Source organism: Lathyrus oleraceus, chromosome 5 (genome assembly GCF_024323335.1).
Source record: "Lathyrus oleraceus cultivar Zhongwan6 chromosome 5, CAAS_Psat_ZW6_1.0, whole genome shotgun sequence".
NCBI classification, from domain to species: domain Eukaryota; kingdom Viridiplantae; phylum Streptophyta; class Magnoliopsida; order Fabales; family Fabaceae; genus Lathyrus; species Lathyrus oleraceus.
Genome location: NC_066583.1, coordinates 379,782,635 through 379,808,408, shown reverse-complemented (window position 1 = coordinate 379,808,408; position 25,774 = coordinate 379,782,635). Strand labels below are relative to the sequence as shown.

The following is a 25,774-nucleotide window of genomic DNA, read 5'->3' as shown; positions in this document are numbered from 1 at the left end:
CAATTAATAAAAGAGTGTTTGAGTTTATAAAATTATTTTTGTTTTTATTGCGATCTTTGTAATTTTAAAGTGATCCAAACAATATTAACTTGTGGTAGAATTAGAAAAATAATATATTACTTAATCACAAAGTTTCTTAAAAAAAATAGAAAACTTCCATCAAAAACCTTCTTTTTTATTTTTGAATCTTTTTCTAGTATTGTATTAATATTTGAATTAATATTTATGCTCCATGATTATTATTCTTTTTTTGGGTTAATCAGAATTATTATTCTATCTCATTTACAACTACACTTACCATTTTCTAAATCATCATTTAACTCTTTCACACTCTTTCATTCAAGTCTTTAACTTTACAATAGCAATAATAATAATATTAATAGCTTTTACATTTCTTCATCAAACTATCAAACTTTGTCTTTTCTCTTTTCATTTTCCACATTCTCTGCACATTTTTCTTCAAAATCCTCATCAGGGTCATTTCATTTTTCAACTTTTCCATAGATTTATGATCAAAAGCTTATGTTTTTGGCTTAATCAATCTCAAACAGTGATTAAAAAAAATCACTTTTTTTTTGTTGTTTCTTAGTTACAAGAGTTGAATTTGAGATTCTGAAAAAATGGGTTGTTTACTAAGTAAAGATAAAGATTCAGAAGAACCAGAACACAACAATGGTTATAGATATGCTGAATCTTCAGGTCTACACAATCATAGGAACAACCATGAACAAGTCAACCATTCAAGAACACCACATCAACCTGAAAAACCATCTGCATCATCTCATATGATTCCTCATATACCATTGAAGCCTTCATCAGTTTCTGCTCCAAGTCCAAAACCTGTTATCAAGCAAGAAACAAACACAATTCTAGGAAAAGGTTTTGAAGATGTGAAAGAGTTTTACACACTTGGGAAAGAATTGGGTAGAGGGCAATTTGGAGTAACATATCTATGTACCGAGAATTCAACTAGGTTGCTTTACGCGTGTAAGTCGATTTCGAAGAGAAAACTTGTGAGCAAATCTGATAGAGAAGATATAAAGAGAGAGATTCAGATTATGCAGCATTTGAGTGGTCAACCGAATATTGTTGAGTTTAAAGGAGCTTATGAGGATAAGAATTCAGTTCATGTTGTTATGGAACTTTGTGCTGGTGGTGAACTTTTTGATAGGATTATTGCTAAAGGACATTATAGTGAAAAAGCTGCTGCTATTATATGTAGACAGATTGTTAATGTTGTTCATATTTGTCATTTTATGGGGGTTATGCATAGGGATCTGAAGCCAGAGAATTTCTTGTTGTCTAGTAAAGATGAAGGTGCTCTTCTTAAGGCAACTGATTTTGGTTTGTCTGTTTTTATTGAAGAAGGTAAAGTTTTCCATCCATTCATTTGTCTTTTTGGGTTTTGGATTATCCTCTTGCAGTTACTTATGTTTCTTAAGATTTGGTCAGGGATTCTATCGATCCCTCACCGATACGTATGATGGATTAGTCTTTGCAGTTGCACAGATACCTTAGTTCTGGTAGATTTGTTGGCCATATTTGTTATTGGTAGCTTTGTTTTGTATGAACCTGGCTTGGAATCCATGATCGATATGTATGACGGATTAGCCTATGCAGTTGCACGGGATATTTTAGTTCTGGTAGATTTGTTGCCATATTTGTTATTGGTAGCTTTGTTTTGTATGAGCTTGGCTTGGAATTCCAGACCGATACGTAAGAGGGATTAGCCTATGCAGTTGCACGAGATACTTTAGTTCCGGTAGATTTGTTTGCTATATTTGTTATTGGTAACTTTGTTTTTGTATGAAGCTGGTTTGGAATCCCTCATCGATACGTAAAACGGATTAGCCTATGCAGTTGCACGAGATATTTTAGTTCTGGTAGATTTGTTGGCTATATTTGTTATTTGTAGCTTTGTTTTGTCAGAAGCTGGTTTGGATTTAAGTTGGAATTAACTTCTTCCAGTTAATTTAACAGAAGCTTCGTATCATTTTTTTGTTCTTTCCATGTGTATGCAGTTATGACATCTTTTATATCAAATTTCAACCATGAACACCAACGAACTATATTAATACTAGTGTGGATATGGAAATTTACTCTCTTTGATGTGATGGGCCATCTTGCATTTATGAATGATTAATCGACTTTTTTTTTGTTAATAAGTAGACGAAGTGATTATAACCGCTAGAAATTCACACACACAACTGTGAGGTCCAGGGTTCGAACATGATATTGTATCCAACCTAACAATATCGGTTTTCTTCGGTTGAAATAGGATTTGCGGGCAATCCAACTTAGTTTTGCAACTCCATGTGACTAAATTTCCCGAAATTAATGCTTTACAGGAAAGGTATATCGCGATATAGTTGGAAGTGCTTATTACGTTGCTCCAGAAGTTCTTCGACGCAGATGCGGAAAGGAAATAGATATATGGAGTGCAGGAGTAATACTATATATCTTACTTAGTGGTGTTCCTCCATTTTGGGCTGGTAAACTATGATTATGAATTTCATACAATAGAACAACTTAAAATTTAAATCTTGTTTTTCAGGCTTGTCTAATATTTTGATCACATATTTTTCTGCAGAAACCGAAAAGGGAATATTCGATGCGATATTAGAAGGTCATATCGATTTTGAAAGTGAACCGTGGCCTAAAATATCGAACAGCGCCAAGGATCTTGTTCGTAAAATGCTTATACAGGATCCGAAGAAACGCATCACTTCCGCGCAGGTTCTAGGTGTGTAAATACTCATATGAACTTTCTTGGTTAGTTGATTTTATTTTCTTCGCTAACTGATTCATATGTTGCATGAATGATTAGAGCATCCATGGATTAAAGATGGAAATGCTTCTGATAAGCCAATAGACAGTGCAGTTCTTTCTAGGATGAAGCAATTCCGAGCTATGAATAAACTAAAGAAACTTGCATTGAAGGTAATCTTCTTAGGCACTGTTTCGATAAACATACTAATTAAGCACTTTTAACATAAAGTTTATAATATTCTTTAAGGTCATTGCTGAGAATATGTCGGAAGACGAGATCCGAGGTTTGAAGTCGATGTTTACGAATATGGACACAGACAACAGTGGAACAATCACCTATGAAGAACTTAAAGCAGGTTTGCAAAGACTTGGCTCAAAGCTATCAGAAGCTGAAGTTAAGCAACTTATGGAAGCTGTAAGCAATTCTTAAGTTTTGTCCACTATATTTTCGTCCGTTCTTTTCGGAAATTTTCGTAACATACATTCCGTGGCATAAAATGCAGGCTGATGTAGATGGAAATGGCACAATTGATTGCATTGAGTTCATCACTGCTACAATGCACAGACACAAGTTAGAAAGAGATGATCATCTTTACAAGGCCTTCCAATATTTTGATAAAGACAGCAGCGGGTAAGTTCTTCATTTTTCATTCTTCTACATCCTAATTACTTCCTCGATTAGTTTTTTTTTACCTATGTCCAGTGTAGTCAAGATCGAGTGTTGAATCGTAAGATCGTAAGATCTTATGTGCCAAGGATGCCGGAGAGTGCTATGATCAGAGAAAGATTGTTTTCGTTGTGGTGTGGTCAAGATCGAGCTTTCTGAAGCAAGATTGTAAAAAAACGTGTTGGGCCTGAAATATATATGAAATTAGCATTTTTCCTTTCGGTAGGATCTTACATGCCGTGCTAACGATCTGAGTTTTATGATCTTTCACAAGCCGATCGATCCTACCTAAGATCTCGTGCTAGACTCACGGCCTATGTTAATGTTCCAACCTCAAGTCCGATGTACCATTTTTCCTTAGCCAAATTCCCGATCGATTCAAATACTCTGTAGCACCGACATCTTTGTAAAAAGGGGTGTCAGTGTCCATGTCAGATACCGACACCGAAACTTGTGATTACAAATTATTACCGGTATCGACGTGTCAGTGTCGTGTCTATGTGTCTGTCACCAAAGTGTCATTCATATTGATGAAGAGTCTAATTGATCTCAATGTAGGTTTATTACAAGAGATGAACTTGAAACAGCCATGAAAGAATATGGAATGGGAGATGATGCCACAATCAAGGAAATCATATCTGAAGTTGATACAATCATATCTGAAGTGGACACAGATCATGTAAGCCTATTATCTTTTGGGTCATTACATGTTTCTCTTCAACTTTCAATAGTTTAATCCTCAGTTTTGTGGTTCCACAGGATGGTAGAATCAACTATGAAGAATTCTGTGCAATGATGAGAAGTGGAAACCAGCAACAAGTTAAGATATTCTAAAATACTTCTGAGAAGTGCTTCTGAAATATCATATAATATGATAGGCATGTAAAGTTTTTGATTTTGGAATTGTTTTTTTGAGTTATTGTGTTCCACATCAATCTTTGTGGTTAACTCTCTTGTTTAGTTTTATTTTTGTTTCTCCATGGATATTATATTTCTGAGTCCTCTTCAAATTTCTCTTGGACATCAATTATAAACCCATATAGCAAAGTTGATACCTCAATAAGATTAGACAAGTTTTTGCACTTGAAATCATCAGCTTCTGTTGTTTATTGAGAGTATGATGTAAAAAGATTGGAGTTTGATTGTGTGACTATGCCACACCAAAATGCTAGGAGTTAAATGGGTTGGATTCTGAAAATGACTGACATTGTAGGAACATTGAAAGTGAGATTTGTGTTTGCAAATAGGACCTATTAGTTTGAATGATAAGTTCAATATCTATCCAATTCATGGTGATTCATAAAAAAACAAAATTATGCTTGCAAGTCCACCCAAGTCAATTTTGATGCTTTGTTTTTTTCATCTTTAACTCTTTTAATTGAAAACCAATATATAGATGGATGTAAATGAATTATTTAAACTCAAATGGTTGCAAAGCCGGAAACTATGAAGCTTTTCCAGATACATTTTACACGATATCGATACATCAATATTGATAATAATTTTAAAAAAAATGTATAATTAAGTTTAGTTACACGTGTTAGTGTCGGACATTGACGTGTGCCAGACATTAGAGACAATTTCAAAATAAAAAATGTAAAAGGAGTTAAATTTTTAAGGTTTAATGTCCAAGTTACCTATGCCATATGAGATTAACCTAAAATCCAACCCTGTAAAAAACATAAGTGAAAGAACAAGGGAAAAAGAATGGAATAAATAAAGTGCTCAGTGAGGATTGAGGTCCTCATGTCTACGTATCTTTATAGTACAATAAGGAGTTCAGAGCTCCGTAGTTCATAGAACTAGTGGTGGGAGATGAAAAGAAGTTGTGATAAAGGTATGGTCTGAACCAAAGGTTTGTATGATTTGAACTCCAAAAAGGGATGAAATCTGAACCCAAGAGTAAAACTGACGTGAACCATATGTGGGTAGTCGGAAGCGTGTGCCACTATATACGATATAGCCGAAAACAAAGAGAATTAAGTATTTGGTATCGTAGCCAAACAACTCTTGGTTCACAAGCACACACTGAATGGAGCTCAAAGAGATAATGTATTTGGCTCAACGAAATAGTATATCACATGAGGTGAATGAAGATAGAAGATTATGAATGCATCATGGAGATGAATGGAATGGTAGAGAAAGAATGAATAAATACGAAATGACAATTAGGGTGGTCGCGGAGGATTCGAACCCTCGTGCCTACATATTCTCATCGTGCAATGCAAAAGTCAGAGCTCCATAGTTCGTGGAACTAATGCGGCACAAGGAAAAGATTGATAAGATTTCCCAGAGGCAAAGCAAATTGCTTAACAAGTAAGAGTGTGACACTAACCAATGATGGTAATCAACCACATAATATTTATGAAGGCATGGTCTGAACTAAAGATGCTACCAGAGCCTGAGACTCCCTGGGGTAAGAACAATTATTTTCTAAGGTTTGAACCCCTCAAAGGAAAAATGAGATATAGCTAGAGTCTGAACTCCCTAGGGCAAGATAGATGAATGCCATGGGGCATGAGCATAAAAATGTGCCATAGTCTGAACTAAATACAAGGGCAAGAAACAGATTTTCAGAGTCTGTACTCAACAAGGACAAAGGAATATGATGCCAAAGTCTGAACTTCAAAATAATATCAAAGGTTGCCAGAGTCTGTACTCCACGGGCAAGATGTGAAGTGTGCCATAGTTTGAACTGTACATGGCAAAGGAAATGATCTGAATGCCAGAGTCTGAACTCAATAAAAGCAAAAGAGTATGATGCCAAAGTCTGAACTGTAAGGCAATGAAAGAGGTAGCCATAGTATGTACTCCATGGGCTAATTCCAAAGTCTGATCTGTATAGGCAAGATACCAAGGTATGTACCTTATGGGAAAAGAACAAAGCCATAGTATGTACTCCATGGGCTGAATGCCAAGGTCTACACATTATGGACAAAGAATAAAGAAAGTAAAAGTCTGAACTGTAGGCACAATCAAGGATTTCCAGAGTCTAGATTCAATGGGGCAAGAATGCCAAGGTTTGTACCTTATAGGCAAAGAACAAAACATGCCACAGTCTAAACTATATAGGCAAGATGCTAAGGTCTGTACCTTAAGGGAAAAGAAGAAAGCCATAATTTGTACTCTATGGGCAGAATGCCAAGGTGTGCACCTTATGGGAAAATAATAAAGAATGCCAAAGTTTGAACTGTAGGCACAATCAAGGATTGCCAGAGTCTGAACTCAATGGGGAAAGAATGCAAAGGTCTGTATCTTATAGGCAAAGAACAAAGTATGCCATAACCTGAACTGTATATGCAAGATGCCAAGGTTTCTACCTTATAAGAAAAGAACAAAGCAAAAGCTTGTACTCCATATGCTGAAAGAAGTTTCCAAAATTTGAACTTTATGGGCAAGAAACAAAGTGTGCCACAATCTGAACTATAGGCATGATGCCAATGTCTGTACCTTATGGAAAAGGAATAAAATATGCCATAGTCTGAATCGTATAGGCAATGCATGAGACAATTGATTAAGAACCGACTTCCGAACCTTTTCGTGGTTGCGATGACCATTTTTTTGGGTTTTCTTTCCCTTTCCTCTGGAATAAATAAAAATCGATGGCGACTATGTATTATTCGCGTAGCGACAACTGATTGGTTGAATAAAACAAAAAAGAGAGAATACAACTTATGAGGAAAAATGCGTTTGGGCCCTAAGCCCAAACCCACATCTGATGCTGAATCCAGATTCAAAATTTTTTACTTCATACCCCTACGTTTAGCCTCATACCCCAATAATTTTTTAAAAAATACCAATTTTAGCCTTAACTGGTTTTAACCAATTTACCATTCAGTTGATAGTTCCGAAAATTACACATTCCACCCCCGCACCGGAACTCCTGGAAAAAGACTTCCGATATGCATTTTTTCAAACCGGAAGACTAAACGAAAGACATCTGGTACACTGCAATCAGTAAATCGGAAGACTTCAACAAAGAGTTCCGGTTCTTTAATAAAAAAGAAACGTTCCAGAACACTTATTGAAAGAGTTCCGATAAACAAAGTGACACATACCGGAACTCTTTGTTGAAGACTTCCGGTATTGTTTTTATGTATTCCGGAACTCTTTTTTGAAGACTTCCGGTTTATAATTTTTTTTTAAACTTTTTTTTTGGATTTTTTTTGAATTTTTTTAATTGTGTGGGAATGGAAAATCTTCCCCAAATATGTGTAGATACTTCTGATGTGTTTTTAACGACTAAAAGATTTGGTACACGAGAAGAGGTGATCAGATGGATTAAAGAGGTTGGAATCGATAATAAAGTAACTATTATTATCACTCGTTCAGATACTGAAACATGCAAGAGAGGAAGAAGTAACAAATTAATATTTGGTTATGATAAAGGTGGGAAACACAAGAATACTGACAGTGGAACCCAAAGTGCGTCTAAGAAATGTGGATGCCCATTTAAAATCAGGTCGACTCCGGTGAAAGATGGGTCTGGTTGGAAAGTTGATGTAAAATGTGGGTTACATAATCATGGTTTACCTGATAGATTAGAAGGTCATTCCTTTATTGGTAGGTTGAGCACAAAGGAGAAGCAACATGTTGCTGATTTGACAAAGAGACATGTACCACCTAGACACATATTGCTTTCCTTGCAAGACCGAGATCCTGAGAATGTCACTCGGATTACGCAAGTATACAAGCATAAGAGTGTGATACAAAAAGATATAAGAGGTCCTAAAAGTGAGATACAACATTTGTTTAAGCTTATTGAGGATGCAGGCTATGTGTATTGGAGTAGAAAAAAGGATGACTCGGAAGTTGTGAGAGAGATATTTGGGCCCATCCTAATTCAGTTAAGTTGTTGATAATTTTCCTATTGTGTTAGTTATGGATAACACCTACAAGACAAACAAATATAGACAACCTTTGTTTGAAATTGTTGGCATGACATCAAATGAGTTGACTTTTGATGTTGCATTTGCGTATATGGAGTCTGAGCAGACAGATAATTTTTGCTGGGTATTGGAGAAACTAAAAGAATTGTTTGTGAAGAAATATTTGTGTCCACAAGTGATTTTGACAGATAGAAATCTTTCTTTGTTGAAAGCAATTGAAATTGTGTTTCCCAGGTCGATTAATTTGCTATGTAGATTTCACATTAACAAAAACGTTGGTGCAAAATGCAAACAACATGTGGTGAATGACCTGCAAAAGACGATAGACACATTATGGATGAAAGTTGTTTGGGCTAGTGATGAGGTTGAGTATGGTCAACGGTTGCATCAACTTGAGCAAGCATGTGTTGATTATAGTGGATTTATTAATTATGTGAAAGACACATGGTTGACTCCACATAGACATAGATTTGTTGAAGCGTGGATTAATCGAGTGCTACATTTGGGTAACACAATGACTAATCGGTACGTGTTATAATTGGTATGTCTACAACATTGACAATTACTTATGCCTATATTTGCATGAATATGTACTCAAAACATGAATATGTAATCAAAACATGAATATTATATTACGTTTATTATATTCAGTTCTAAAACTTAATACATAAATCAATGTGAACGAGAAATATGCAAAACTTCAAATAAATCAGTAAACTGTGGATCTTCCTCTTCGACATTAACCTGTCTCAGATAACGATGAATCAATGTAGATACACGAGTCCAATTAGGATCAGATGGTCCTGCGTCATAAACAGGTACTGATACCTCTCTTGGTTCGTCACGATGGGGAGGGACCAAACGTGGATGCGAAACACAATAATACCACTCCAGATAACCATCTTCTATATCAGATGGAGTGGTGGCCAGGGTAGTTGGACGGATCACAACAATAATGCTCTGATCCTCAAATGTAAAGACATAACTCATCAAACTGACGACATGCTCTATGATCCTCAAATGGACGCCATATGCCGTCGACAGGTGTCAGCTCGTCCAAAATAGGCCGTAAATCATCAACCTTCAGGACTTCTTGCCTATAGGATCATCTCATCGCTCGAGGAAGACCACAATTATCAACTGGTTTCCAATTCTCTCCTCTTTTTCCAACAATTGGAAAGTACTCGTGAATCCAGCATTGTTATAAAATAAAAACATAATAAACAAAATAAATTAAGTTAACATACTTTATAAAATGAATCCAACTTTTAATAAACAAAATTAAATTATATACCTGTAGGAGAGTAGGATATCCACCGAGCTATTTGCAACTGAACATGGACGCATCTCCAAGGTATCTGTATAGGGTAACCAGACAGCTGCTCCCCAATTATATCCCGAATATCTATCTAAGTCCGTAAACAGTAGAAGGTATCGTGTCTCGACAAGTGTAAAGGTCCTGTCGGCCAAAAATGGTGGAACCCACCAACATCAACAAATATGATCTGGTCGCATATACTCAGCTAGAAGCAGCTCTGTGTTGTACGAATAAATCGTATAACCACTTCAATTTATAATGCGAACTCCTGCAGCTACGAACATGTGATTGTGCATCACCTTGTGGCACTCCTATGTAGTCAACAACAAGTTCAACAACAACCTCTTCCGTGACATTCTAAGGACTCCAGAAGACACCCCTGATGGGCAAGTGTAGCAGACATGAGACGTCATCCAAAGTAATACTCATTTCACCAAACGGCATGTGAAATGAAGATGTCTCTAGATACCATCTTTCCACAAATGCAGATACCAGATTTGTGTCTATCTTATTCAGACTAGTTCTCTGAAGTGAAGATAACTCAGATCTAGATACTCAACTCTCCACCTGTTGTGGAAGAGCTAGTGGAACTCTCAATGTCATCTTTAGTCTGTGTCCAGCAACCTTTAACTCTTTCTTCAGACCTCTTTCCTAAAAACAATTAGAACACATATTAGAAAACAAAATATAAAATATTCAAATATTATTCATTTTCAAATATATCCCGTTCATTTACCTCACCAAACCATAAATGGCGAGCAACATGATGCTCGTACTTTACCAAAAGAGACGTATCGTACGACCCTCCCGGATATCCAGCCGGCTCTACTGCAGATGAAGATGCGCCCCGGTCTAAACTGCGGTTTGGAATCCTACCATCTGCACCTCGTTTTCGAACCACTGCAAAAAATATATTATAACAAAATAATTAAAAATAAAAATAAAAAATAAAAAATAAAAAATAAAAAAAATAAAAAAATAAAAACGCACCGGAACACTTCTTAAAAGAGTTCCAGTGTGAAAAAAAAATAAGGTTGACTACCGAAACACTTATTAAAAGAGTTCCGGCTTAGTTCATTCAAACCGGAAGTCTTTAAGAAAGAGTTCCGGTATATACACTTACAAAACAAATCGGAAGACTTTCTTAAAGAGTTCCAGTTCAATGCCTAAAAATGCAGCGGACCGGAAATCTTTGAAGAAGTGTTCCGATATATATTTTGTGAATCAGAAGATGCCAAAAAATGCCAAAAAATTCTCTTTCGAAAGTGTTCAAGTGCAAATGAAAAAAAAATTTATTTCTGACAAATATATATTTATACAAGGGTAATTGTAGGAGTACTGGATAAAGTTTTCCAGATTCATCAACAACACGTGAAAGATTTGCGGCCTCAAGCCACCAATTCTTCATAAGCGGAAAAATTGAAATGCCACACTCTGCCTTGGCCGAAAATAACACGCTCCTCAAAACGTCCTCAGAGAATCGCGATCGCTTCATAAATCCCGCTTGCGTTCGTCATCAACATTGTTACATCTTCAATCTCCGGCTTACACTTCATAGTCGACTACACCACGTTTCCAATCGTCTGCTCACGTATCGAATCGCACCTCAGATCGAATCAGGTAATTTTCCGCTTCTCTTCTTCCTCCTCTTCGTTCTTCTTCCCCTACTCTTCGAGCGACTTCCACGTGCGTGTTGTTGCATTGCGATTGTTCTGAGATTCTGAGAGAAATTGTGAAGAGATGTGAGTGATTGTGATGAGTGGATGAAAGAACTGCAGAATGTGAGGTTTTGATTTCTCTGATGCAAAAAAATGAAAGTTTTTCTAGCTTGCAGCTTGAAGGAGGCTTTTATAGGATTTGAGTCTTAATAGAGTTAGAACTATGTTAGATCATTTGTACACGATTCGTTTAGTTGTTAACTTATAATGTTAGAGTTAGTTGAGTCAGTTATTAATATGTTACAATTAGTTAACTTGGATACCCTTTTAGACTAGAAATCGAAACTGTCAACCAAATCTGAACTACTTCTGGTAAAATACCCTGCTAGGACCACTTGCGGTTAAAACCTGTTAACTGATGTTTTCAACATTAATTACTGTTAAAAGAGTCAGATTAAAATGCTAATTGAAGGTAATTGCAGTGGTGAAGACTTGGTCAAATCATAGGGCAGATATGATTATGGTTAGTGTGAAGTTGGTTAATGAATGTCATGTATGTTATGGACACAATTCATTTATGTTATGGACTGCTAATGGTTAAATGTTGTTGGTTTTCTAGATGCTTGACGTGTTATGCTAGTTTGAAGTGAATATCACTTGAAACTATGACATGTCGTGCAATGTTGACTTATTGATGCAGGGATATTATGCATGAATGCATTTGTATGTTATTGGAATTAGGTTGTGATTTAGGCTAAACAAAACTGTGTTAGGATAAGTTATTATGAATGTTAGAATGCACATGCTTGTTTATTGAATTGCCTTAATGCTTACTTGTTTGATAGAATTGGATGTGACTTGATTAGAACTGAATTTGAAGTTAGTAATGAATTGGAAATTGGGAATGCTAATGTATATGTGTGAATTCATTTGTAGGAACGATATGCATGCCATGCTTGGCTTGGAGAAAATTGAACTTGGAATGGATTGCATACGGAAGCTTGGACTTCTTGAAGATAGGCTATAAAAGTGGATGGAATTGGCACGAAATTGTTTAATCTTGCTTCATGTAGCCTTGTAACAGGAAATTAGTTTGTAACCTTGAAATTTTATGATTTTGGATTGAATTTTGTAACTTGGATGGAAATGTTGTAAATTAATAATGTGAATATGGTTTGGTTTGTAAAGGTTGAGTATTATGATAAAAATGAATTAAAAGTTGTAAAAGTGAATTGGATTTTGATTTGTTATGGAAAGGTTTTAATGAGGAAAACACGGACTTTGAATGCATTGAATGGTTGTAATGAGTGGTTTGAAAATTATGGAAGTTTTAATAAATTGTTGAAAATTGTTGATTAAAGTGATTTGAAAATTACTATGGAAAATTATTTGAAATGGACTTGAATATTGATGAATGATTTGGAATTTTAAATATTAATTTAAATGATTAAATTAACATTTGAAAGTTGATCGAATTTTCAGATAAATGGAAAGAAAGATAAAGATCAATGTTTAATGAATCTTAATGTAAGATCAAACCAAATGTGATCGATTAATGTCAAATGGACTAATGAAATGAGCTAATGAAATGGATGGTTGAGTTTGGCCAACTGGTTGACCAAAAAGTCAACAACTGACCAAAGTCAATTGTGAGGCATGAATTAGGCTTTTCACATGTAATGTAAACGAGACATGATCCAAATGAAATAATGATTAATGTCTAAGAAATAATGCACGAATCTATGAAACCAATACTTGAATGGACCAATCATCCTTGATCATCTGCACCATATGATTGAGGTGAATCTGGAAACATGGGCCTATGCACTTGCACATGCCAATAGACCTTAGGCAAAGTTAAATATGATGCATATATGGATGCTTGAACCAAGATCTGGATCAAGTGAAATATCAACCATGTAGGCATGTAGATTTGATGGGAAGATACATGATATGATAGTCAAATACTTCTCCCCCATGAATTAGGGTTTTCACCAAGCACAAGGTAAAAAGTCAAGCCAATAGGTGCATTAGAACCAAATCTCCCCTGATTAGGGTTCCATGAGGTATGTCCATTAATCAAGGGCTCTGAATCAAGCATGATACTCCACAAGAAAGTCTCAATGTATGAGCTCCCAACTAGGGTTTAGATAGCCAAGATAAGCGCCAAAGAGTATCCACAAGGTCCCATAACCACACCATCAAGGATTAGGGTTTTGCTCCCCAGAGGAATGCCATGATAAGGTCTCCTTGAATCCATATCTTAAAGATCAATCAAATTAGGGTTTCACAACCAATATGACCAGATGAATAACCAAATCATATCCAAGGAGTTTGATCCATGCACAAACCCTAGCCTTGTAAACCGCTGAGCTTTGAATTTATAGATTAACAAGTGTCAACGTGAATGAATGGTGTACATGGATGAAGCATGAATGAATCTCAAGTCATAGGTTGGATGAAAAAATGAAAAGGGGTGGGGAAATTTTGGTGTATGACACGTACTTGGTGGTAAAGTTGATTTCATGTAACTTCTCCTCCCCAAAATTTACTATCATGCCATCCATGTAGACTTCCAATGTGTTGCACTTGCATTGTTTAAACCAAATGGCATGTCGTTGTACATTTATTTAGTATGTTATGCCATAAAAATTGTCTTATTATAACCATTCTCATAATTTAGGACCAACTTATACTATAATTAGGTGTCCATGAAGAACAAGAGCATGTATCAAAATGAATTTCCCACCAATGTGCATATGTTGGTTAGGGGATATGAAATTTAGGGAATGCTATATTTAGGTATGTATAATCGATGCACATGCTCTACTTACCACTCGTCTTCTTGATCAACACTGATTGGATATCCATTTTGTGTAGTACAATTATGATAAAAGTTTGCTTGCAGAAGCTTGTCCATGATACTCATGGTGGATTCATATTTATATGGGGATTGGCGTCGTCTTCTCTATGTGATGTACTTGAAAAATGATATATGTTCAGCTGATGGCATGCTACAATGGGGTCGATGCGTAACAACTTATTGGAGGAGCATGCAAACAAATTTATATTGCCCTTGAGGTATTTAATAAGTCTATCTTTCATAGAGTTATGGATATTTACCTAATTCACACATTACATGATGGATTACCATCGAGATGGATGGATGTGAAGTCGATGTATGGGATTTGGATCCTCATCTTGGCCTTGACTATGAAAATTCTCTCTAAGCCACACTCTATCTAGGAAATTCCTTACTCTAGATGTGCATCACATTTTGCAACTAAACAAATCAAGATGTTGGTCAAAGCTGATCAAATCATACTTTGAACTATAATCCTAAGAAGACTCTGGATATTGAAACTTTGGACTATAATTTTAAGAGATTTTGAATATTGGACTTCATTAGAATCTGAAACAAAGCAATCCTTGAAGAAGTTATGAAGTTATAGTCAACTCTGGTGGTCACTAGTCAACACTTCTGAAGTAGACGTCTTTGTTGGACTCTGAGTCATTCAAGCTTCTTTATCTCATTAGACTCTGATGTTTATTCTCATGGTTATGAACTCTGAACATGTGTTAAATCTCTCGTATGCAAAGACAATGTTCTAAAGTATTAAAATGGGTGAATAGTTCTTATGTATAGTACAAATTAAGCATCAAATCAATAATACTGTACTTCAAACAGCTATAAAATATTTTTTACCTACTACTCAAGATTTACAGCTGAACCTACCTACTATACATTTGTAGTATACCTTGAAGTTTGTTCCAGTCCTATCCTCCAACGGTCTTAGTTTTTATCTATAAAGATGTCAAAGGATTTCTGAAATGAAAGGAGGATGGTCAACTAAAAGGAAGAAAATATACATATAGAAGGCTTTCACATATAAGAGTGAATAAACTTCATGATGAAGAAAACTCTTTAAAGTAAATCATCTTCAAGAAAGAAAAGATTGAAGAATCACATCAAGCTTCATTTCAAATATTTTTGATGTAAACTTGGATTTCATTGTGTGTATTCTGAGCATCTTTGTAAACATATTTAATTTGATTAATAGTTGTAAATTTCCTTGAGAGACTAAGTTTAGTCAGAATTCTCAAGAAGTCATTGACGAATAGTTTTTGAGTTGTATTGCCTTGAGAGAGTAGGGTATTATCAAAACTATCAAGAAGTCTTAGAAAATTCGTCTTTGAGATGTATAATCAGCTTGAATATTGAATTAAGTCCTTATTGAGAAGGAAAAGTCACTTAGGAGGGTGGACTAGAAGTAACTTCATTATCAGTGAACCATGACAAAAATACCTATGTTCTTTTCGTTATCATTATCTTTGTTGTTTGAGAATTTGGGTTGTAACCATTTTTAAATAAAGAAACTCAATTCAAACCCCCCATTTCTTGTGTTTCTTGCACCTTCAATTGGTATCAGGGCTCCAGTTCTGGCATTGACTCTTTATTTCATAACTTAACCATGCCAAATAAAGATCCATTTTCTAGAAACACAAATGACTCACTCAAACAATGGTGAAAGCCATTACTTTATCAAACCTCCACATTTTTACGGAGATAAATTTGATTACTAGAAAGACAGAATCAAAAGTTTCCTTCTTGGTAAAGATGCAAATTTATGGGAAATAATTTTAAATGGCTACACACATCCTTTGGATGCTAATGGTGTAAGGCTCAAAAGAAGTAAGATGAATGAACAACAAGAGAAGGATCACAAAAATTATCATTAATCTAGAAATATTTTGCTTTACACTATTTCCTATTCCGAATATGAGAAGATTACAAATAAATAGTATGTTAAATCTATATTTTATTCTTTAAAAATGACTCATGAAAAAAATAAGCATGTTAAGGAAACTAAGATCTTGGATTCAATTCAGAAGGATGAAGCCTTCAAAAGAAGCATGTTAACCAATACCTCTTTAAGATATATGGTATTAGTGGGAAAGGGAAAATAGGTATTAGTTATCATACACCAAAGAACTCCTTGTTGAAACCTAAATCCAAAAAGAATGTGAAAATGCCAAGGGAGATGCGTTCCCACTCAACCTATGGTCATTCTCATTATTTATATTCTGCTCATCAACCCTGGGTTGATAAAAAGAATTTGGAAAACTAATTTCTTAGGACCCAAAAAGATGTGGGTACCAAAAGATAAAATAATTTATGTTGCATATATTCTAAGAAGAAAAGTTGAGACACCAATCATGGTTCCTGAAATATGGATGCTCTCAACATATTAAGGAAAAAAAGGCATATGTTTCAAGATCTGGAACGTAAGCCCAATGGCTCTTTAGGTTCTGAAGAAGGCCAAAAGAGTAACATCATTGGCTCAAAATCTATTGTTCTGAATAAAAGTTATTATGACTCGTAGGACATAGCTTCTGATGTATTCAATAAGAAAGCAACTCGTCAGAACCTCTGAAGCTCTTCAAATCTCAGAAGCACCAATAATTTTTTTCTGGAATAAGATAAGGTAAGCATACGTAAGTCAGAGTGTCTCACTCAGAATCCCTCTTGGACTTTCTTTTTTCTAAATGTATCTATTTTAAAATTTAGTGGAAATCAAAAGTTACATGCGTTGCTCTAATGTAAGACAATTGTCATACATTTAGCCATATTAACGGTTGAGGTGCCCTATTGGGATAATATTTCTTGATCAAAGAGAAAAATCATTTCACTTTGCCTCCCTTATCAAATTGTGTGTTTTCAACTTTTTTTAAATTATTACATTCTCTATTTAAACCCACGATGCAATCACTTCTCATACACTTCACAACTTCTTTTCACAACCCATACTTGAAAGTTTTCATCTTTCACACCCTCTCTCTCTCTCTCTCTCTCTCTCTCTCTCTCTCTCTCAAAATCTAAAAACCTAACCATGGCTAATCAACACTTCATCAACAAGATCTACTAGAACAACAATGTCAACAACACCAATCTTAATATGAAGTTGTTATGATGGAAGACATTCTTGGTGTTTCTCTATCCAATCCAGTGGATGAGTTAGAGGTTCTCTATGAGTCAATTATAGATTTTGAAAACTTAAAGAAAAATGGATTTGATCTCACAGGACATGTTGCATCTTAGGGATGGGAAGTTTACTTCAATACGCTGAAAGGACCGGTGTATCCTGCACTGGTAACAGATTTTTGGTTTCATGCAGAATCTGTAGGCGTTCAGGTTTTCTCTAGTGTTCTGGGTTAGAAACTTCAAATTTCTATGAAATCCATAGCCAAGCCACTGAACCATGACGATTCTAGAAAGAGATGTTATCAAATGTTTAAAAAGGGGGCAAAAATGAATGAAGTTGTGACCACCACCTTCCAAGGATGATCAAATTCAGGCATCAAGAATCTTCAATATAAGTCAAGGATTTAGGCCAAGATTTTCTTGGGATGTGTAAGACCCCAATTTTGACCCTAAGATCCCTCATGTTATCTCATTATATGCATTAGCATTGGGATCACACCTTGGCATTTTCCTTACCCCTCATTCATAGGGTTTGCATTAGGAGAGATCCCCAAGAACTTTTGATTGTATCATACTTTTTTTCTCCATCATTTACTAACCAAAATATCAAAAACATGTCAATGTATAGTTTATTACCTTTGTAGGTAGTGTGTGTGCTCACCCATGATATATTGAGCTCACATATAGGGTTTGAGACCCTCAATGCAATGAGTTCAATCAAGAAATGGTTCACATTGGCTCTAGGCATCATAAATGGATCCCCATGATCTTCACATGTCATTTTGATCAATAAATCATCAAGAGTTTGAAGCTTGTTTGCCTTTGAAACCCTAATTCATCTGGGTATCTTGTGTGACTTCCTCAACAAGTTTCTTTAACATTTGATCAAATATTTCAATGGGTACTTCATATTACATCATATTACACATATATGATCCTCCACGAGTCCCAAAAGTCAAGATAATATCAAAATAGCAAGATGGTTCATGGTGGTTGACCAGAGAAAGTCAACTAGTCAAACAGGGGTTCCCTAGACCTTGTCTCCTACAATGTTTTTCATATGAAAATTATTCTAAGATAAAATTTACTCAAAATGACATTACAAACAACTTTCATGTTGAAGTCAAGATCTAATTTTTCTTGGAAAGGCATTGTATATGGTAAACGATTATATGTCATTTTGTTTGAACCCTAGTTTGGAGATCAACTTCCCAAGACCATAACTTTCTCAATTTTTATGATATTAAAGCAATTTAAATTCCATGATCAAATTAAATATTTCTAATTCAACTTTTATGTCTGTATGAAGTTCAAATTCAACTTGAAAATGCACGTGCTAAGAGGAAACATTATAGGTCACTTTGGACCATTACCATTGAACAAGTGATTTTCCTCAACTTCTAAAATGCATAACTCCTTCATGACAAATCCAAATGAGGTAAAATTTGTGACCAAATTGAATAGGTTTGAAATATATACTACTTTTATGAAGGAACTTTTTTCATTTGAAGTCCATAGAAAATGTTATTCAAGGTGGAAGAGGTGAACATTTGACTTGGTACTTAGAAAATTTTCAAATATGGTTGATTTCCCAAACTTACACCTCAAAATTTATCATGATACAAGCTTCAAATTAAAAGGTGTTCAACATGAAAGTTGTTACCCTTGATCACACCTTTCTAAAAATTCCAATATCACCTCATTTGGCTAAAGAATGAAGGACTTGCGCATGGGTGCAATGTAAGGTACCATTTGGATGATTTTCACTTCCACATTTCAAACACAAGTGCATGGTCACATGACATGATTTCAGCATGACTCTCACTCATTTTTGGACCTGAATATATCACTTAATAGGCCTATCACACGCCCATGGAAGCATGCAAGGTGAATTGCTAAAATTGGCAATTTTTGGAAGTGTGTGGAAATGAATCTCATGGCCTATAAATAAGACCCCCATTGCTCAGAATTAAGGACCTCATGCCCAAGATTAGAACCTGCAATCTAACCCCTCACCATTAAAGGATAATCTTGAAGGTTTTCATTTGAAAATCGAGCTTCAAATCCCATTCTGTTTTGAGATTGAAACTCCAAGAGTCCAGGCCATTTTCTGATCTTAATCACTTCCTACAAACTTTTAAAACAAAGCCAAGCACAATTGGAATCAAGATCAAGCAAGGTTGAAGCTCCCTCGAAGGTGATTTTCCAGAATTTTCATCTCTTCGATTCTCCCTCAATTCTTCACTATTTTTTATGATTTTTGGTTGGCTGAAGTCCTACCAATGTAGGCAAGAAGATAGAGTTTCTTTGAGGTTAAATCGAAGCAACTCAGTTCATGATCCTCAAAATTCAAATCATTATATCTTTGTATATACTTGGAATTGGAGAAAATTGAGGTCAGATTCGAGCTCCTAAGCATTTTTATTTAAATCCATGTCCTTGTTTTTCATTTTGGTGATGGTTGATGGTGGACCAGTCCGGTGAGGTCCACCGAAGAAGATTGGAGCCCTAGCTCTGGTGGTGTGGTGTCACGTCTCTCAACCATCAGATCCATTCAAAATGTTTTTATCTTGGCCCTTGGTTCTGATTACCATTGGTGTGACACGTTTGACTTGGTCTATCGTGGATAGCACGCGTGTGACCATCAAATCTGCCACCTCAATTAATGAGGGAGATCTGATGGCCAATTTTATTTTATTTTCTGATTTTTCATTTAATCCCTTTATTTTGTTTAATTCATATTAATTTTATTTTTAATCCAAAAAATATGGAACTTTCACCAAAAATCTTTAAATATTTTCCTCTTTCATTTTCTGAATTAAAATCATTTTTTGGATTATTTTTGATATTTTTCATGAATTAATTATTTTTATGCATATTTTTAATTGTATAAAAATACTTCTGACTTTTCAAAAATCTGAAATTTTTTGTCTAAGGTCATTTGACCTTGTTTGACCTAGGATAAATCTCTTGGCCATTTATTTGGTGTTTTGAAGAAATTTTAGGTTTTGACCAAATTAAATTGAATTTAAATGTATTTTTAATTTGATTTTTAATTGATTCATTGTATAGAAATTATGTTGAGCCAGTTTCATTGACTTGTGATGTTTGACTATGTGTTTGGGCCTTGGTCAAAGTTGATTTGACTTTTGTTGAGTTAAAATCATTGGATTTAGGGGATTGATGAAATGTACAATTCATCTCCCAAAATGAATGAATGATTTTAATTTGATAAAATTTCTCCCATGACCAATTTGTGTTTCTCTCATCTCCCTTTCCTCTTCATCTTCAATCCCATTATTTCCCATCCCTTCCATTGACCAATGAAATCTCCATATCCTACGGCTAATTGGTTCATCAATAACCTTGTGTTAGATGAACCAATATAAGTATGGATGAGATAGGTTCATCCTTTGATCTTTTTCTTTTAGTGTGTGGTATGTTTTAGGAGTTTGGTTCATTATACCAAATATCTAACATGCATTAACACCTAAATTTTTATTGCCCGACCTCTGATAGTTGTGACTTCTACATAAGTTCAATTACGATTGTTTAACATAGAGTTAAATTTGACCCTAAAGGCATAACATTCTAGTAAGTGAGATTGTAAGTCTCCCATCTTTCATGGTATTGTGTGGAAACTTGGCCTTTTTTTCTTCCTTTGGAAGATTTATTGGTTCAAGGATTCATGCTTGTGAATAGATGGTTGAGTATTCTCCAAAGAATGACTTAATCAATTGAAAAGCAAAACACCACTAACATATAATTAACCTTGACTAACATTTGACTAATTCTTATTAATATTGCTTTACTTTCAAGTCATTTATTTTGCAATTTAATTTCAAGTCATTTACCATTTATTGTCATTTACATATCATTTAACTTGTTTATGTTTATGTCATTTTCACTTTGCTCATTTGAGCCATATATTGAGATTATATATATTTGTTTGTGTATTTTGTTTGTGTTTGTGGTCTTAGGACCTTAAAATACTTAATAAATAACAAAAGAACCCTAAAAAATATTTGTGTGGACTGTTGGGTTTGATCTGAACTTTTGGACTTAAGATTAGGCAACATTCCATATGCAAAAAGGATTTGGCCAATGTCAACATTTCTGATACCAGGTTATTGTGATTTGGGTTTTCATCTGATGCAAGTATTTGGATCCACTTGAGTTCATCTGCCACATGGTCTTGATGTAACTATTATTTTGATCTTGTGTCTAATGCCTTATTCTGAGTTAATCAAGGAGTATTTCATCTGATACATGAGAAGACAAAGAAGACTGTTAGCTGTAGGAATTTCTTGCTTGGATGTGACTATCTTTATTTGATGCCTTGATCTTCATGATGTATGATATAGCTAATTTCTTGCTGACTATTGCTTGATTCAAAGTCCAAAGGGAAAGTGGGTTTTCTATATGACATTCTTGTCTGTTGAATTGCATCCCATTGGTCAGATCTTTTCAACTCTTAACTTTTAATTTTATGCTTAGGATTAGTCTCTTCATCTCCTCCCACTTCTTAAATTTCAAAATCTCTCCCCCTTTTCAAAAACTTTCTTTGCTTGTGATTTTAAAACTTAGAATTTATTGCAAATTAGAAACTTTGGCCTTATGCCATTGCATTTTTAAACTCTTTTCTTAATCAAAAATTGTAAATAAACTTAACAATATTGACTTAAAATTTCAAAATACAAAAAGAACTAACACTCATTCAAACTTTTGGGCCCTTTGTGCCTCTTTTAACTTAAATTTTTGATTAAAAGCAATCCACTCATTTTGAAATTGATACCACGAACTACGAGGTTTTGATCCCTCATTTTTATGTTGGTACTTAGGCACAAGTCCGAAGGTCTTGTCAAACACAAAAATATAATCAATGAATTCTTTTCTCACCCCCCCCCCCCCCACACACACACACTCTATTTGTTTCAAACATCTTTTATACCAAAAACACATACACATATAAAAAAGGGCTCCCTAGGAGTACCTAGGAAACTTTGGATGCTAACACCTTCCCTCTGTGTAACCAACCCCCTTACCTGTAATCTTTGGCATTTTATTAGTTTTGATTTGAAAACTTCTTATCTTTGGATTTTGTTAGTACTTTTCCCTTTCCCTTTGGAAACAATAAAAGCACGGTGGCGAATCTGGTTTTATTGACATTAAGTTTATCCATAGCTTGATGGTCATGAATATACCGCTACAGAAATTAAGTGGCGAATCTGCTGGGAAGTAGTCCTCAGTGGGTTTAGCCTACTTTTTTTATGTGTATATAATTGTATATTTGATGTTTGTATACTTATTTGTGTGATATGATCTGCTTATTGTGCTTGGTAATCTCTAAGTGGTGATATAAGTTCTAACCCGAACTTGAGTGCAATTAAGATAGGAAGATGGTATAGTCATGTTCGACTTGTGTGGAGTAATCCTTAGCAAGTTGGATTGATACCCATCTACTCAGTGGAAACCCTTTTGGAGTTACTAATGTTACACAAGTTATTTGTGATTAGGCATTACTTTCTTTGATTTGGGGTCCGAGAAGCTGAGGGTCGTAGAACATTTAACCTAACTTGGCTTATTTAGGACATAGTGCGGAGACTGTTCAGGTGTAGACTTGATAACAGTTGTTACACGATACTACACTCAAACGAGTTTCTCTTGAGAATATTATGGGTTGATGAGTCAGTCATCCTAACCTATAATATCCGATAGATGGAATCAAGACTCTGGGATCTTTTTAGAACATGATCCATATGTTTTTATCCTTAGTACACTCCTTTAGGATGGTTCTTAACCTGACTCCATGCTCGTGACTCACAACAAACCCTTTGATTCTTGGTTGATCCAATCAAGTCTTGTCAATATAAATGGAACATGGGTGTTGATAAGGTGAAAACCATAATCCACCAAAATGGATGATTGATCTTGACAATGACTTGATTCATCCCCTGACCTTTGTTTGTGTTTGCCTTGTGTGTGATCCCTTTTTTGTGATTGTTGCATCTATGCATTCATGCGCATCATGACATTCATCATACAAAAATAATTTCAAGGAACTAAGGTCTTACTTGCAAAAAATTTCAGACCAAGGATTGTGGACGAAGGAAGACTAAGAAGTATAGTTTCAGATGTCCTAAATTGAAAGAGCTAAGGAAGTTGTCATCCTTTGTATTAGATCCCTTGGACTTCAAGCAACGTCATGGGAAGCTTCTATATATGTTATCTACTGATGTGGTTGAAGGACTCTTGAATGTGTTGGTTCAGTTTTATGACCCTCTCTACCGTTGCTTCACTTTTCCCGATTATCAGCTTACGCCTACGTTAGAGGAGTATACCCATCTCTTGGGAATAATTATATCTGACAAGGTGCGTTTTAGTGGATTGGAGGAGATTCCCAGATTTCATATCATAGTTGAAGCTCTTCATCTGAAGTTGTTCATCTTAAGAAGTATGAGATTGAGGCTCATTGGGTGAAGAAAGGAGGAATGTTTGGGTTGACTTCTGAGTTTCTCATAGGGAAAGCTATTGTCTTTGCTAAAGCCGGTAGTGTGGATGCTTTTAAAGCCATCTATGTATTGCTCATCTATGGTTTGGTTTTGTTCCCTAACATTGACGGTTTTGTTGATGTTAATGCCATTAGAATCTTCTTGATTGGGAATCATGTTCCTACTCTGTTGGGTGATGTGTATTTCTCTTTGCATTTGAGGAATTATAAAGGTGGTAGGACTATTGTATGCTGTGTTCCTCTTCTTTACAAGTGGTTTATTTCGCACTTGCCTCAGACGCCTGCTTTTATGGAGAACAAACAATGTCAATGGTGGTCTAGGAGACTTATGTCTCTCACTAATGATGATATCGTTTGGTATGATTCTATATTGAGTAGCTTGGATATCATTGATAGTTGTGGTGAATTCTCTAATGTGCCCCTTTTAAGACCCCAATTTTGACCTTAAGATCCTTCATGGCATCATAACATTGCATTTGCATCTTGCCTCAAGGATCATAGCATCTTGGATCCTAACCTTTGGGTGGGAACATTTGTGAGTTGGTTTGAGACCACCAAGCATGCTTGAATTGTATATTATTGCTTTTCTCATTTTGTTTACTAACCAAAAGCACAAAAATATGTCACTAACATCTTTTGTTTTGTAGCTTGAGCAATCATGTGATTTAAGGCTCCTAGGAGGCCCTTATGCTCAAAGAATGGCCAGGTGAATGTGAAAGCAAGCATGACAATGGTTCACAACTCTCTAAATCATCACATATGCCTCCCAAGTATCTCAATTCATCATTTTGATCAAAGCAAACCAAAGGGCTTGAGGATTGTATTCCAAGGAAACCCTAATTCAAATGTGCATTGACTGTGCCTTGCTCATGAAGCAACCTCAACCCATGATCAAAATACAATCAAGGGAAGTTATTCCATTCATCATTTCATGCATATTTGAGCTTATTTGAGTGTCCTCAATCATCGATTCATCAAGATTTGAGGCATGGACTTGAGAAGTTGATCAGTCAAATTCATCTGACTATTTTGAAATACACTGAGACCAAAATTTTAATGTATTTGTCAAATGGAGATGACCCCAAGATCAAACATGTTCTTAATAACCATATGAACAACTTTCTTGTTCATCAAAAATCCATTTGAAGCTTGGAAGGTCGTCATCCATTTCAAAACATTATAGGTCATTTTGACTGAAACCCTAATTTTGGGTCAACTTCCCAAGAACATAACTCATTCATTTTTCTTGATTTTGAGGTGGGATCAAATGAATTGGAAAGTTTAAGATGTATACTTCATTTGTTATGTTGAACAAATTTTCATAATCCTAAAAGAAATACATGTGATAATGCAAAACATTATAGGTCACTTTGGAACAAAGGCATTGAAATGTGAAAAAGTCCAACTTCAAGTGCCCATAACCTTCTCATAAAAAATCCAAATGATGTAAAAGGGCTTGAAGTTGGCCCATTTTGGAAATTTTCACATACACATGTTTTGCACCTTGCACTTTATGATCAATTTTCATCAATTTCCCAATTCCAAATGAAGTTTTGTTCAACATAACAATTGATACTCATATCAAGAGCTTTCCAACCATTACCCATAAGGCCATGTTCTATTTTTGGAGAAGGCATTTTCGAAGAAGAGGACATTTTGGTACATTTTTGGAAACTTGATTCAAACTTTATGCATGAGCCAAATACACCTCATATGCATGCCCAAAACCTATTTGCTGATGTTAAGCTTGCTATTCCATAAAGATTTGGGCCCTCCATGCGCCTGTACATGCCCATGCATGGAGGCCCTTATCATTCATGCACACACTTTGCTCATGCTTGCAGCTTCCATTTGCTATAAATAAGAGTGCTAGGCTTCATAATTCAACAACCTGAAGGCGTCTGTTATACTGCACAACTCCCTCCATAGCCATACCTAAAGGAATTTTCACTTGTTTTTCAAAATTTCAGATCTGAATT

The 25,774-nt window shown here is 35.2% G+C and overlaps 1 protein-coding gene and 1 long non-coding RNA gene across 2 annotated transcripts; both read left to right on the top strand.

Annotated features, from left to right (window-relative positions):
- Positions 1-320: 320 nt before the first annotated feature.
- On the top strand, positions 321-4,528 carry LOC127084922 (calcium-dependent protein kinase 2). The gene is made up of 8 exons (XM_051025447.1): positions 321-1,368; positions 2,349-2,492; positions 2,591-2,743; positions 2,828-2,940; positions 3,017-3,184; positions 3,273-3,400; positions 3,995-4,115; positions 4,196-4,528. Exons 1-8 carry the CDS (start codon positions 621-623, stop codon positions 4,268-4,270), a joined length of 1,650 nt encoding a protein of 549 aa, XP_050881404.1. The 5' UTR covers positions 321-620; the 3' UTR covers positions 4,271-4,528.
- A 6,278-nt stretch (positions 4,529-10,806) lies between these two features.
- On the top strand, positions 10,807-12,551 carry LOC127084921 (uncharacterized). Its single transcript, XR_007788840.1, has 2 exons — positions 10,807-11,263; positions 12,238-12,551. It is a non-coding gene; the product is annotated as an uncharacterized LOC127084921 (long non-coding RNA).
- Positions 12,552-25,774: the final 13,223 nt, after the last annotated feature.

Coding starts and splice junctions, on each gene's coding strand:
- LOC127084922 (XM_051025447.1), top strand. CDS start 621: ATGGGTTGTTTACTAAGTAAAGATAAAGATTCAGAAGAACCAGAACAC. Junction 1,369..2,348: donor GTCTGTTTTTATTGAAGAAG/GTAAAGTTTTCC, acceptor AATGCTTTACAG/GAAAGGTATATCGCGATATA. Junction 4,116..4,195: donor CTGAAGTGGACACAGATCAT/GTAAGCCTATTA, acceptor GTGGTTCCACAG/GATGGTAGAATCAACTATGA.